The following is a 14,003-nucleotide window of genomic DNA, read 5'->3' on the forward strand; positions in this document are numbered from 1 at the left end:
GTGAGGGCAGGATGCAACGGTGCAGTGAGCGGATCCTGCACACTCCCCAAACCATCATTTGACTGCTGAGCATCATCTAAGGCTGCTCGCAAAGACAGTGCTAGGTGCTTACACCTGGTTTCCAAGCGTGCCTTCTGCCACCATCCTTGTTGCGCTAGGGGAATTCCCTGACTTCTAGGGAGAATTAAAGGAGGAGGATGGAAATACAGACCTCTCTGGCTCCTTGCTCTCATTTTCCCCAGCTTAAGTTTGTATTTACTCCTCCAGTGAAAATTTATAGGCCAGGGTAACTGAGGTCAATATTTGGCTCTCTGTGTCTCTTTCATCATCTGCAAACTGGAGATAGTACTGTTTAGTAGGGCTGGGTGAATAATTCATGGCATGGCTCCTTATTAAACAGATGTTGCCTCTCTGTTTACAGATAGTCTGCAAATGGATTGCATTTTTTTCAAATTTATTTGTTGTTCCAAATTATTCACCAAATAATTTCTGTAAATAATTTTACTGGCCCATAGTGCATTCAGAATATGAATTTGAAGCCTACCTTATATGAGTATTTGTCATTGCTCTTTAAAATTTGTTATTTCAGCAATCATGCCTCTCAGCAAACTTGTCTCATAGAGCCTCCCCAGAAAGCAATACGAGAATGGGAGGGATCCATAAAACTAAGTCTGTGCTAAATGGGTGACGGCCCAGAGAGCAAGTAGCATGGCATGGTTTGGCTCTCATCCATATGGCTGAACTCCCTTCTTTCCCAAAAGATGTCCATACTGACTTACGGACATGGTTTGTGAGCTGGGTTATCCTCCAAACCATTCCTGGGAAACTTTCCTAGGAGTCTGAGCCTGTGCTGCAGTATGGATGTGTGGCTGTCCCCGTCTTTGGGTCCTGGCTAGTTTCCAGCATCTCAGGAACATGTTTAAAAGCCTACAGGTTGCTCAATTTGTTTACTTGAAGATCCGTTTAGCATGTGCTCAGCTCCTCCGTGCTCCTTCCCTGTAAGCTATGGGAAGGGAGGTGCTGGTGGTGTCCCTGGGAGGGGATTGCAGCTCCCTCTTTACCCTCTGGGAAATGCAACAGGCTGGGAGGGAAACTGGGAAAGTGGCTGGTGGCTTGTGTTTGTGGAGTAGGAGCCTGCTAGGGCAGACTGTAATTCTTGTGCATCCTCCCATTAACTCAGGTTAGATCATTGCAGGTAACGAGGACAATTCATGCAGGTAGAGCCCTAAATATGTTTTCTTTCCTTAATGTGCAAGTGCAGCCCTGTCCTGTTACGGCTACATGAGCTTCTTGGGGTTGTTGTAATAGTGCATTAGCCTTCAGAATTTCTTTCAAGCTGAACTAATATGCAAGATCCTTGGGGTGCGCAGAAAATACAAACCTCTAGCACACAACAGACACTTCCTTTTTCTGAAGATGTATTGCTTTTTTAATCCGCCACTGTCTTGTTTCAACAATACAAGGAAAAAAAAAGTTCTTGGTCAGGAATCCACCACATGCAGTCCTTGTGCAGCCTTGCCCAGGAGACAGTCTGCTGGGAATTCTTTTAGGTAAGAATGGCTGGAGCTTCAGGCATAGGGACTGAATGGTGAGAGAAATTAGGGTCTCTTAAACCTCATTTATATATTTATTCTTTCATGATTGCACCTAGCACTGTCTAGGATTTCTTTTAGCGTTCAAGAGAAATAAATAGACAAAAGGGCCAGGAAAAAAAAGTCATTGGTGTTATCCAAGAGGTGTGGACTCTGACCGGCCACACTTGCTCACTCTAATTAAGAAACATAAACCAAAAAGTTTCCTAGCACTGGGAAAATGCAGGGTCAGTTTGAAAAGGACCAGAATATCAGTTCTGCTTTTGTTTTAACTACTTGGGTATTGATGCTGATCAATAATGTGCAGAGTTTGTAAGCTGGTTTGTATTTAGCTTCAAATCAAATATGTTGGTGGAAGCGACAAGTGTAAATCTGATGTAGGCTTGCTTCACATCTAAAAATTACCTTTACAGTACTTGTTTTAGCTTGATATTTTGTTAGAGCCAGTGGGAAAAAAAGGGGGAAAAAAGCATTTCCTTAGCCTTTACTTAAAATTTTCATAGGTAAGTGCATGCAAAAAACTAAGTACAGTAAAACTGTTGACTTGAAGAAAATAAAGTTGTTGTTAAAGTGTCTGAATCAGTTCTCTGTTATAATTGTTTTTTTGGTTTCAAGAGCATGGGCGGTGGTGGTTTGGAGAAGTTGTGTTAGATATCTTGCCCTGCAGAGCAGACACGCTCTTTTGGCTTGTGCCAAAGCAGCAAAGGGCTGAAGAGGAGGCATGTTTGGGGTTTGGTTTGGTTTTCCTCACAACAAGGTGTTCCTGTTGGGTATGAAGCCCGCAGGGAGTGGTGAGGGGGAGACTGAAGATGTCCATGGTGCGTCCTGAGTTGATCAACAGCTCATTACCACTGAGAGAGGGAATGTCCTCCTTCGCCCCCTCTCTCCTGGTATCCCACCACTGCCTTGGAGGGCAGAGGTGGAGAGGGAATAGGTGCAGCCAAGTCAAATCTGAGTAGCGGGCTATGTTTGACAGTTTGGAATGAGAGCAGCACACATCTAATAGTCTTCAAAGCCATACCTGCCAGGTGGCTAAAGGAGAGTTTTTATGTCCTATGGCTTCTTATACAATGTCATTTTGCTTTGAGCAGATAGGCTGGGGCCTCCTCTCGATATATTGCTGGATTCATTGAACTGCACAGCGTTCAGAGTCCAATGGAGGATGCCAAAGCAGCATGCAAGCACCATCACGGGATATACGGTAAGTGATCCCCTATGCTGCTAGTAGAGGATTGCAATGCCCTACATGGCCTCAAACTATGCACATGGCACAGTGAAGCAAGCAGGACAGCCCACTCTCCTAACATCGTGCCATTGCCCAGAACATAGTCAAGGGGAGAACTGCAGTGATTGCAGAGCTGTTCAGATCCTTTGACTTGTACTTCCACCCTGAGGATTGCTTTAGGGTACAGGGGAAGGAGAGTTTCATGGTATCTCTTCCCCAGATAGATACTGTACTTACATAGCATCCCTGGGAGCCCAGCCACAGCCTTAAATATCAAAAGAGACTTTTTTTTTTTTATTCCCTCCTACATCTGTAGTGAATTTCCCTTAAAGAAGTGAGGTGATTTTCCTGTTTTGCCCAGAAATTTTGTAAGGGAGGCTCTGATTCCCTCCAAGCCTCTGCCATGTTACCTTCTGCTTGTTGGACAAAGCAGAGTGGCTAGCCTAAACTGGATACTGTGTTTTAGTGTGCAAGCAGCAAAACAGTGAGCACTAAGCTGCCATTTATTCATGTTTATTAGGTATTGTTTTAACAGGTATTCTCTGGCAGTGAAACTCAGTCCCAAAATGGAAGTTAGTCAGCAGGGAATTAGCACCAAAGACATGGGATATTGACTGGAATTGGTTGGTTTTGTTAGCGGTTGTTTTTGTTAGCATTTTCTGTGAAAGGATTTGAAATTTCCAGAAAAATATAATCCAAAATGTAAAAATGTGGGAAGCAGAAAACTTCTGACTGCCTTTATTATTAATGTATGCTAAAAGAGTGAGAAAATTCCCTGAAATAGGTATTTCTGGTACACATGCCTCTTCATCACATGGTCTTGTAAATGACACTAATGCAGCCCAGCTGCAGGGTTGCTTTTGTTGTTATGGAAGCGCTTGTCATCTAGGACACCGAGAAGCACTTGCTGTGGCCAGAACCTACCTCAGCTGGGCTCTCTGTGTAGTCAGGTCCATTTTTCCATGTGAAAACAGAGGTGCAGTGGCTTTTCTATGATGTTTTTCAAACAGTTGCAATACTTTATAGCCACAAATCATAAATAGTTTTCACTGTTTATGCAGTACATCAAGTATCCAAACCCCAGTTTAAGCCTTGAGCTCATGTGTGCCATGATGGTAAAACCAATGATAAACAGCAGGGATAGAGCCATACCCAAACCATCTTCCCTTCATGTTAGTTTTTGACACTCTGGCACCTCAGAGTCTCTGTGCCCAGGAAATCGAACTCTCCCTGGCTTACTAGACTCCGGTACATGGCAACAGGTATGGAGAGACATTTATGATACAGCAATTTTTATAATGACATAATCATGTCATGCCAATATCTTTCTCACATGAAGTAAAATGCTTAACTTGTGCAGACCAGTCCCACAAATTTCAGCTGTCCATGCTGACCATGCCCAAATGATGCACAATTAAAGTTGCCAGCTCAAGTCCGCCCTGAAAGCTAGGCTGAGTTTCACCTCAGTTCAGCATATGTACTGTAAGATGGTGCCTTCTGGTCATACTGACAACTTTTAGCAAATATAAAGCAAATGTTAAAGGGTATTAGCTTTTCATGCTTTTGAAAAGGTAGGGGATCATAGGCTCAAATGCTGTCTGCAATGTGGTAGCAATGCACTTGTTTTTAAGTCATTCTGAAGCATCGCATTATTGCTTTAACTGGCTTGACAATATCTTCTTCCCAAGGTCTTTTACTCAGAGGTTGAAGATGAAAAAGCAGTTAAACAGCTCTCACACGATGTGCCCCTGAGTTTGGATATGCTTAGCATGGTGAGTATTTCTTTTCATCAGCAGTCAGAGCACTGCAGCGGAGCCTGCAAGTGGGAACTTGCAACTTTCTACCTGCTGCTGGTTTATGAATTATGCCAAGGATCCAAGACCCAGATCTGCTCTGTGTATCAAGCAAAAGAATATCACAATGTTTTTCTATAATACTGTCAGTGTGATACGCTTTTGCTCCTTGTTGTCTGACTAGTTTATCGTGTGAAAGTATTGGGATTTGCTTGCGTCTTCCTAGTACTGACCTTTGGCATCTACTAAAATAGAACTTTTATTGAAAATGCATTTTCTGTGCACTTCCACACATGGAAGGGGAATTGCATGACTCTAAGCACAGTCAGAGTTGCAGTATCAGTGTACGTGTATTGCAGTGTCTGACGCAGGTAAGTGTGTCAGTTGAAGATGACACAATTTTCAGTGTATTTTCATCTCTATGTGAGACTGTGGCCTCCTGAAATATGAAATTTAAAGTTTAATTGTGCTGCTTTAGTTGTAGTTGTGCAAGTCCATCTCCTAGAATATTCCCCCAACTTCTGTTTCTTTTGTTCTTGGAAAGCACTATTTTTCCTTCTTGCTTCCCATTTTCCCGCTTTCCTTTAGTTCTCTATTTCCTTTTATTGCTCCTTTACTTTCTTACTTCACTTTATTTCACTCTCCCCTTCTCTTCCCTCCTTCCTGTTTTCTGTCCAATTTCCCCTTCCTTTTCCATTCTTGAATGAACACCACCCATACTCTTCTGCTGCGTGGCTGAGCAATTAGTGCCAATATAAAAGCAATTCCTCCAAGCTTATGGATGGTTGTAATACTGCCTGCTTTTAAAGGGTATTCTTGAAATGTGTCGGTGTTTCCTTGGTGCGGAGAAGCTGCTTTTTGAGTTCAGCAAGGCAGAAACACAGATTTTTCCAGCCTTTGCTTGGGCAGAGAGTGAAGGAGAGTTGCAGGTTGGGTGCTGTGAGAGGAGCACTTCCATACCATGCTCTGCAAAGTGCAGCCTGTCCACGAACAGCAACGTTGCCAGTACAGGAATCAAAGGCTTATGTGTGTGCACAGAGGAACGTTGCAGGCTTTCCAACCTTTATTTGGTGATCTTTCTTCACAATTCAATTTTTAACTCCTTTCTCTGCTTCTCATCTTCATTCTCCTTTATTTCCTCACCCCTCCTCCTTCAGCTTCCCCACCTGATGTTCAATGATATGCAAATGCATATCACTGATATTTCCTGATCCCTGCTGGGCAGTGCTAAGAAACCTTCCCCGTGAGAAACATGAGTGAGAGGGGTGCTCAAATTTCCTGCAGTTTTCCATCACTCTGGTTGTTGCTTCTGACTCCTGCAGGTTTCTGGGATCATGGCAATCGAAAGAGTCCTGTTGCCACGATATATTATTTCTCTATTTATGCATTATTTACTCCTTTCTGATCTTTATCTCTGTATTCCTCACTTGCTTTTGTTCCCCCCCAAAATTCTTTCTACTAGTGCCAACAAAGATGAAACAGCACGTTGTTTTTTTGTCTTAATTCTGACAGCACTAATTCTTACTCACTGGGAAGACAGAGTCTGTATTCCAGTACTCATGCAGATAAATAACAGCCACATAGACTACTATATGCTGCAGCACTGGCCTAGTTTTAATTCCGTGACCCGTTATTTATGGGGTTTTGCCATCACTTTTTAGTATGTTACTTCATTAACAAGTCCTATATCGCTTTTTTCCCAGGGTCAACTTGAAGGACAAGCAATTTTTGTAAGTATTGCTTCACATGAAACTTGGTCGCAGCTGTGATTTAAAATGAAATTGAATGCTCCTGACCTGGTCTTTCCACAGATTCACACATAAAAGTTGATCTCGTATGTTGATTCTACTTAGTACATATACAGGGTCTTCTGTAGTCAAAATGTGGCAAATAGTAGCTAAAGCTTGAAATGCAGAGGTGAAGAAGGTGGACATGTGTAGGTACACTGACTCCCTTTTTAGCAGTGGATAAACTTCATCAAAAGTATTTATGGATATCTTGCTTTGCTGGAGGAAATTTGTGTAAGAAATGCGCTATAACCAGGCAGCGAGGACTTACAGGGGACAGGGACAGCTGGGTAGTCAGACACAGAGTGATGGGGAAGAACAAAGCAGCCCGGCAGTGGGAGAGGAGACCAAGAGGAAAAAGCCGGAGCCAGTCCAGTGAGAGCCAAGGAGGAGGAGCACGGGAAGAGGCCAGCCGTGGAACGCCCAGGAGGAAGGAGTGGGAGACTAACAATGAGTATAAAACAGGTTTGAAAGAAATACCAGCCCTCTTAATGGCTTTGCAGCTGGTGAATTATTCAGATTAATTATTTCCAGTCATGCAATCAGTCCAGTCTGCTTCCTATGAGCCGTAAACAGATAGAGGTTATCGTGAGCAAGCAGGAGGTGCTCAGGTTAGTGTAGGCTGAGGGCAGCAATTTCAGTGTTGAACTGAAATCCCTAACATCACCAACCTCTTGCAAACTTTTTTTCTCTGAGATCTGTTCTAGGAATGGAGAAATCCCACAGAGTTGGTGGATCTCACACAGCTTTCATGATCTGAATTAAGGGAAGTTTGGTTGGGCTGTAGGAGGCTGATGTCTCTGGATGAGACCTCAGGATGTGCTTGAACCAGGACTATCTGGTTCGATCCCAACTAAACTGAGTCTGGATTATGGCATTTCAGAGTTGAGGTTCCACACTGGGCCCTCTTTATTCTGCCTGATAAAAATAACACTTCTGAGGGGTACTTGTGGGGAAGTATGACTGACTGGGATTAATCAGCTCCCAGCTGTCATTAATCCTCAGGAAGTGGTGTTCTCGCTGAAATGCTTTCTGTTATATTCATACCAAATGCAACAGAAATCTGCAATAGTTTTGCGGTTAAGTCTGCATAGTTCATGCTTCTGTCACTAAGCCTCCTCTCCTGGTGCCAGGTATGACCCCGCTGCTTTCCCAGAGGCTTCTCTGGACCATGCGAGACTGTTGTAGCAAGAGCTGAACTGGGTTGCCTGTTTCTATGTGTGCGTGTGTGCATGTGCGTGTGCGTGTGCATTAGCAAAGTGGATGATGTATTATAGCTGCATTATGTCATCTTATAATAGAGAACACGTAAGTGAGAGGAGCCAGGAGAAGTGCAGATGCAGTACAATTGAATAAGGCAGTTGCTCTACCGGGTGTAACATTAATGAAGTTCAGCACAAATGTTAAAAAAAAAAAAAAAAAAGAAAAGAAAAAAAGCAAGAAAAATTAGCAGCCTTTAAAGATGGGAGGGTTTAGGTCAGGCACAGAGCCCTGGAGAGCAATAGTGTTCTCTATCAAATTACCAAACACACCAGTCCAAAATGGGGAGTGACCAGCTGAGACCAGTAGTGCAGGGAAGGAGTTGTCAGGGGATCAAGTGTCATTAAACCTGGCTCAGTTTCTGCAGCTGTGCTGTAATATCCAGGGTTTGATGTCTTTTTTGGACTAAACCAAAACACAACAGAAAACAGGTTTTCTTTGGAAAATAATTTGTAATCCAGGTTTCTATGAGGTGGCTTACTGTGCAGCCTCACAAACAGCTTCAACACTTGGAGGGAGGGCAAACTGTGTGGCAAGGCAGAGGGGGATACACAGTTCCTACATACACCTGACTCCTCTACCACAGAAAAGGCATCGTGTTGCTTCACCTCATTCAAGAATGTGAGATCGTAATGAAAATACCAAATGTCATTTTGCAGGGTTTTAGCAAGAGTGTTGTGTAAGACAAGAAAGTGAGGTTGGTGCCTAGGAAAGCCTCATTGGCAATGTAAGGTCTGGTTTGGGGCATCATGCTTCAAAATATAGAGGCAATCTGAGTGGAGAGAAAGACTACAAAAATGGTGGGGAGCTAACTCTTCCACATACCACCTAAATTCCTGTTGCAGTTTAATCCTGCCGGCAACTAAGTACCACCCAGCTGCTTGCTCACTCCCCCCCTCCCTAAGCAGGGTGGAGGAGAGAATTAGAAAAAAGTGAAACCCGTGGGTTGAGATAAAGACAGTTTAATAAAACAGCAGAGGAAAGGAGTGACAATAATAATAATAATGGTAAGAGAATGTACAGAATATACAAAACAAGTGATGCACAATGCAGTTGCTCACCACCCCGTGACTGATGCCCAGCCCGTCCCAGAGCAGCAATTGCTCTCCCCCCGGCTAACTGCCCCCAAGCATGACGTCACATGGTCTGGAACAGCCCTTGGGCCAATTGGGGTCAGCTGTCCTGGCTGTGCCCCCTCCCAGCTTCTTGTGCGCCTGGCAGAGCAGGGGAAGCTGAGTAAGTCCTTGACTGGTGTAAGCCCTGCTCAGCAACAACTAAAACATCAGTGTGTATCAACATATCAACACAGCACTATGCCAGCTACTAAGAAGAAAAGTAACTCTATTCCAGTCAAAACGAGGACAATTCCTTATCTGTGAGGCCACTGTGTCTCTTCTGGGATGGAAAAGAACTTGGGTTTAAGACTCGTCTAAATATAAGCAAAAAAAGAGATGAAACATGTACTCCAGCCTCCTGGACAGTGGCTACAAGGAAATGTGTTTCTTCTCCAGAATGTCATTTGAAAGTGTTCTGGTGTGAGGTGGGTATTCCCTGAGATTGCCACGGGTCAGGGTAGGTTTATGATGTTCTGAATCTTTACCTATTCATCGTGTCTTGATCCTAGAAAAAATCTCAAAGATACCCACTGTATGTCCAACAACTGTGTTCATGGAGAGGGCATTGGCAAAAGAAAGAGGCAGGTAACCATGCATGTAAGGAGAGCACCTTGCTGAGGTTTTGAGGATACACATGTTGAACTTAAATGCCTAAGTAGATATTAGGACTTTGATCTTGATTGGCCTTGAAATCAATGAGATTTGTTCTGTTTAGTTTATTGTAGACTTGAGCCTGGAGTTGATAATATGAGGGAAGTACATCACTATCCCACTCTCTGCAGAGGCCAAGTTCCTGAGTAGTGTGAAAACAGTAAGACACATAATGAAGGATTATTCTTCATAAGAATGAATGTAATAAAGAGGGATGCTGGCAGGAACAAATGGGCACAGTTTAAAGACAGACAGTATGTATGGCACGGAGGATGGAATGGCAGAAGCAGGATCATCAGTACTGACCTTGGACGGAGGTGCTGGGTTTTCAGCAGCTGGCTTTTCAGATCACATTTTGAAAGATCTCAGTCACTTCAGCTACGAGACTGAGAAGACCCAGACACATTTTCTTGGTGTGAGTGTTCTTGCTGCCTCTCTCTGGGCAGTTACTTTTCCAGCGTTGTTATCATCTCTCTTGGATGAATCCAAATCGTTCAAGCAGATCAAGGGTGAATGATGGAAAAACAGGATAATGGTCAGGTGGTCCGTGTTAATAGGAAATCAGCGGTGGAGCTCCAAAACCGCAGCTAGAGAAATGACAGATGGCAGGGTGTTGCCAAACAATGTTGTAGTAATAGTATAAGTTCCCCAAAGAATAGAGAGGGAGAATTTGTCCAACAGACTGTCATAAGGAAGTTTAGCAATTAATAAAATTTGGGGATTGTTTACTATTTTATTGCAACTGGAAATGCAGATTTGATGTCTGTTCAAGTGTGAAGAGAAAGGAGATCTCTGCATTTTCACATGCACTGACTGTGAAGAAAGTCTTTAATATGAGAAAATGAAAAAGAAGAAAAATCTGTGTAAAAGAGTTTTTTATAAGTGCTTTTTTTTTCACAACAAAACAGTCTGTGGTGTAGAACGTGGCATTTCTATTTACGTGTATATGCTGTCAGACTTTGTAAATCTGGGATTTGCATGTCTCTTCAGATAGGCTGCAGGTAAAGAACACTGAATTTCTATACACACATACACATGCTCCATTGAAGACCAGATCTAAATGCCTGAAGCTGATCCATGCTATGTGCACCAGCCAGTGATAAAATGTAATTTTTTGGTGACATTTGCTAATTTCTGGGTGATTTCAGTACGCTCCTCTGAACAGTGTTCAGCAGCACAAGGTCTTCATGTGGAGATTAGCATCACCTCCCTTACAGTAGTTGTCTGTGGGTTAATCTTTCTGTGTTTATGGCAAAACGACAAATAAGGGAAATGCTCGCTTCAGGTCAAGGCTGATAGCTAGGCTAGGAAAATTGTGAGGGGTAATGGGACTGGTCTCTGCTCCATGAGAAATTAAAGATCATCGGTTCACACTGCAGCAACTCACTTCGTTCTCAGGAGCTTCTACGGTCTCAGGATTTAAAAGGAAAACAAAAATGCAAGCAAACAAAAAAAAGAAAATGCTCCACACTGATACCAAATCCCAGGAACTGGCTCAAGGGAGGGAATAGTATGTGACTTTGACTTCAGCAAAACAGCCAGACAGCGAATGCAAATGATCTGAAACCTTGTGAGTTATGCTGAGAAATGGGTCCAGGTCATCCCTGTGGATTCCCCCCGGGGCGAAGCTGCAGCTTGAGAGGAAACACATGGTGCTGTTTTTGTTTGTGGCTTCTGAGCTGGGCTGGGGACAATCATCCTAGGAGTTTACATGGAAACTGCCGTCTAAGATCCCTGAATCCCAGCTCACAGCGCCGTCCCCAGTTACTTGGAAGAGCTTTCACAATGTCCTTGTTTTCTCTTGACTCTGCTAGGAAGTTGTTATTGGTGATCTGAAGCCAGGCACTCCGCACCGCGTTAGTGTTGGAGCATACGGCTGGGCAGGGAAAGGACGACCCAGCATGCCCAGAGATGTGACAACCTTATCCCAAGGTAACGCTGCATATGTGGCTTTCTCTTGCAAAACTGGCAGGGCACACGTCTGTAACATGGCAGGTCACTCACACCTAAATCTGTTATGTGCAGTATCATAATATTTCACTATTTCTTTTCCACAAGTATGGGGACAACAGGTAAAGGGAGAAGCCTATAAATTTGATTTCCAGGTCTGTGGGTGTTGTGGTTAAGTGTGTGTTAGCTCTTCGCCTCTCTGATGCTGTTTCTTTGCATTTCTCCTGGCTTAGATAAGTGCATGCCCCCTGCACCGCCCTATCAGCCCCAGATCGTGGTAGTTTCTGATTCAGAAGTTGCGTTATCCTGGAAGCCCGGCGTGAGTGAAGGAAGTTCCCCCATCCAGTACTACACGGTGGAGTTTATCAGGCAAGTTTGCCAGTGGAGTCTGAATTTCAGTGTGTGTAGGCTACAGGGATTTTTTTACCTACACTGCACTATTAAACTGCATATAGACTCTTCTCATTATTTATTTACTTACTGTGTCTAGTACACTTAGTTTTCCTCTCTGTGTGTTGAGTTACCATGAAAATTTAAAGACAAAACCAGAAATAATCTAATTTGTTGTAAAATCTCCAATAAGTTGTCTATTCTGATTGAAGAAAACAAGGTCTCATTTGATCTGTTCCCTCTAATAACGGCCTGAGTGAATGAAGTTTTAGTTCCTTCTGTCATCAAATGCTGTCAAATCATGCTGAGAAGAGTGTGTGGCAGAGCATTTTCTCTGAGCAGGAGTACCCTCTAGGAAATAATCCAGGGATTGCAAACTCAGTATGTTAGGCAGTTTTATCTGACAAAAGTCTTTTGGGTCTTGAGCTTGCAGGACTCAGACTTGCTTTGTTATCCTGATGCTAATCAAGTTTATATGAGGCATTGTCCTTTCTGTTTAGATTTTTTTGGGGGGAGGTGGGGTGTTGGTGGAGTTTTTCTTCTTCTTTTATGTTGAACTCTCTAAGATTTGCAGTAATAGAATTGAACTGTGAAAAGTTGCCATGCTTTTATAAGACGCATATGAAAGGTCAGTAGGAGGTGGTCGTATCTGCATGCACAAACAAATATTCATACCTGACTGTTCATATGCTTCTGTAAGCTAATATCTGCAAACAAAGCTGTTTATTTTCATGTGCTTGCCCCTGTGTTTACCCTTACAATGAATGCAAAATTCAGCCTTTGGAAGTTTAATCCTTTGGGTGAACGCTTGATGACAGGTTTTAGTTGAGGTTCCTGGTTAAGGAGAGAGAATTGCTTCTTTAACTACTCTGAGCTGTAGAGCTCAAAAAAAAATTCTTCAGAAAAACACAATAATTTTTAAAATAGCATTGTTGTGTTAAAACGTTGTGTTTTTCGGTGCTCAAGGTATGGTTACAATCTAGAAGATATTGATTTAATGAAAAGAATTCCCAGGCTGAAAGCCTGCTTGTGAACTTATGTTACACTTGGTGTTTGAATCTTAATACCCCATATTTAGTGGGAAGCCATCCAATGTTAATTGCACTGGGAGGCAGAATATGAGGGCTGAAGATACATTATGTCCATCATGTAAACTCTGCTGTAATATTACCATTAAATTTATCCAATATCTGTTTTTCAAACACAATCTTTATCTAGTTATCCGAGCTCTTCTCTCTTCTCCCCATCTCTTCTCTCTCTTTGCTTGGTGGAAGGGGAAGGGAATTTGTTGGGTTCTGATTGACTGCACTTCTGTTGCCTCTGTGCTTTTACTGGAAAGTGGAGCCTTCAGGTTTATGTACACCTCTTAATAGCACCAGGGGCCTGCTAATGGAAGAAGAAGTGGGTACCATCATCTCCGTCTGACACACTGAAAGTGCACCCTTGAACGTTTTTGTTCAGCCAGAGGGTGGAAAGCTGCCTTCACTGTTTAAGTTGAAAGATGCGAGTAATTGAAATTTCAGTGTTTCGTTGTTTTTAGACTTCAGGAAAGAATTTGCTAACAGCACGATGTTTTGATTACACTGTTTAGTTTGAGGTTTAGAGCTAAGCTTGAAGTGTATTTGTTAATTTTGGGATTATGCTGTCTCAGACTTGGAAGCTTGATTATATATTTTGAGAAAGTTCAATAAGCCATAAGCCCTAATGGCAGTTAGAGGTAAAGATTTAACTTTAAGCTTCATTGTCTTTTGCTGCATATAGTTTTAATTACTATAAAATGTAATAACATGAGTTAAAGCTGTTAAATTAAACCAATGTAAAACCAAAAAACAGCAGTGCATGTATATTTAGAATTAAGTCCTCTTATGTCAAAGAAATACAATATTATCCTGTGCTTTTGCAAAATTAATGACTTTCTTATGCAAATCTGTAATTTCTCTTGGGTGCAGCACAAACCTCTAAAAGCTATGTCATTGTTTAAATTATTTCAGTCCCCTTAGAACTAACTTTATGAGTTTAACCGTAACAAAAACATGCTAGGAGACAGAGATGAAGGAATAACATTCTTTTCACATGCTCAGCTGTGATATTGGGGGTTAAAACCTCATGAAAATTCAATACATTAATTTTTTACACATACCAGAATCTAATCAGAATCAGAATTAACCTGCAGTCTGTTTCTGCTCGAGGTCTGAATTTTGGCCTTGATCTAGGCACTTGCATGGGTTTGCCTTGAGACC

The 14,003-nt window shown here is 42.5% G+C and overlaps 1 protein-coding gene across 1 annotated transcript in view; it reads left to right on the forward strand.

Annotated features, from left to right (window-relative positions):
- The first annotated feature begins 2,364 nt into the window (after positions 1-2,364).
- Positions 2,365-14,003, forward strand: part of EGFLAM (EGF like, fibronectin type III and laminin G domains) — a 60,598-nt gene continuing 48,959 nt past the window's right edge. Inside the window, exons 1-6 of the mRNA XM_035902751.1 lie at positions 2,365-2,410; positions 2,684-2,793; positions 4,506-4,589; positions 6,314-6,340; positions 11,238-11,355; positions 11,607-11,742. Coding sequence (XP_035758644.1) covers positions 2,365-2,410; positions 2,684-2,793; positions 4,506-4,589; positions 6,314-6,340; positions 11,238-11,355; positions 11,607-11,742 — 521 coding nt within the window. The remainder of the gene's footprint in view (positions 2,411-2,683; positions 2,794-4,505; positions 4,590-6,313; positions 6,341-11,237; positions 11,356-11,606; positions 11,743-14,003) is intronic.

The sequence above is a fragment of the Egretta garzetta genome, unplaced genomic scaffold, assembly GCF_000687185.1.
Source record: "Egretta garzetta isolate BGI_Z169 unplaced genomic scaffold, ASM68718v1 scaffold59, whole genome shotgun sequence".
NCBI classification, from domain to species: Eukaryota; Metazoa; Chordata; class Aves; order Pelecaniformes; family Ardeidae; genus Egretta; species Egretta garzetta.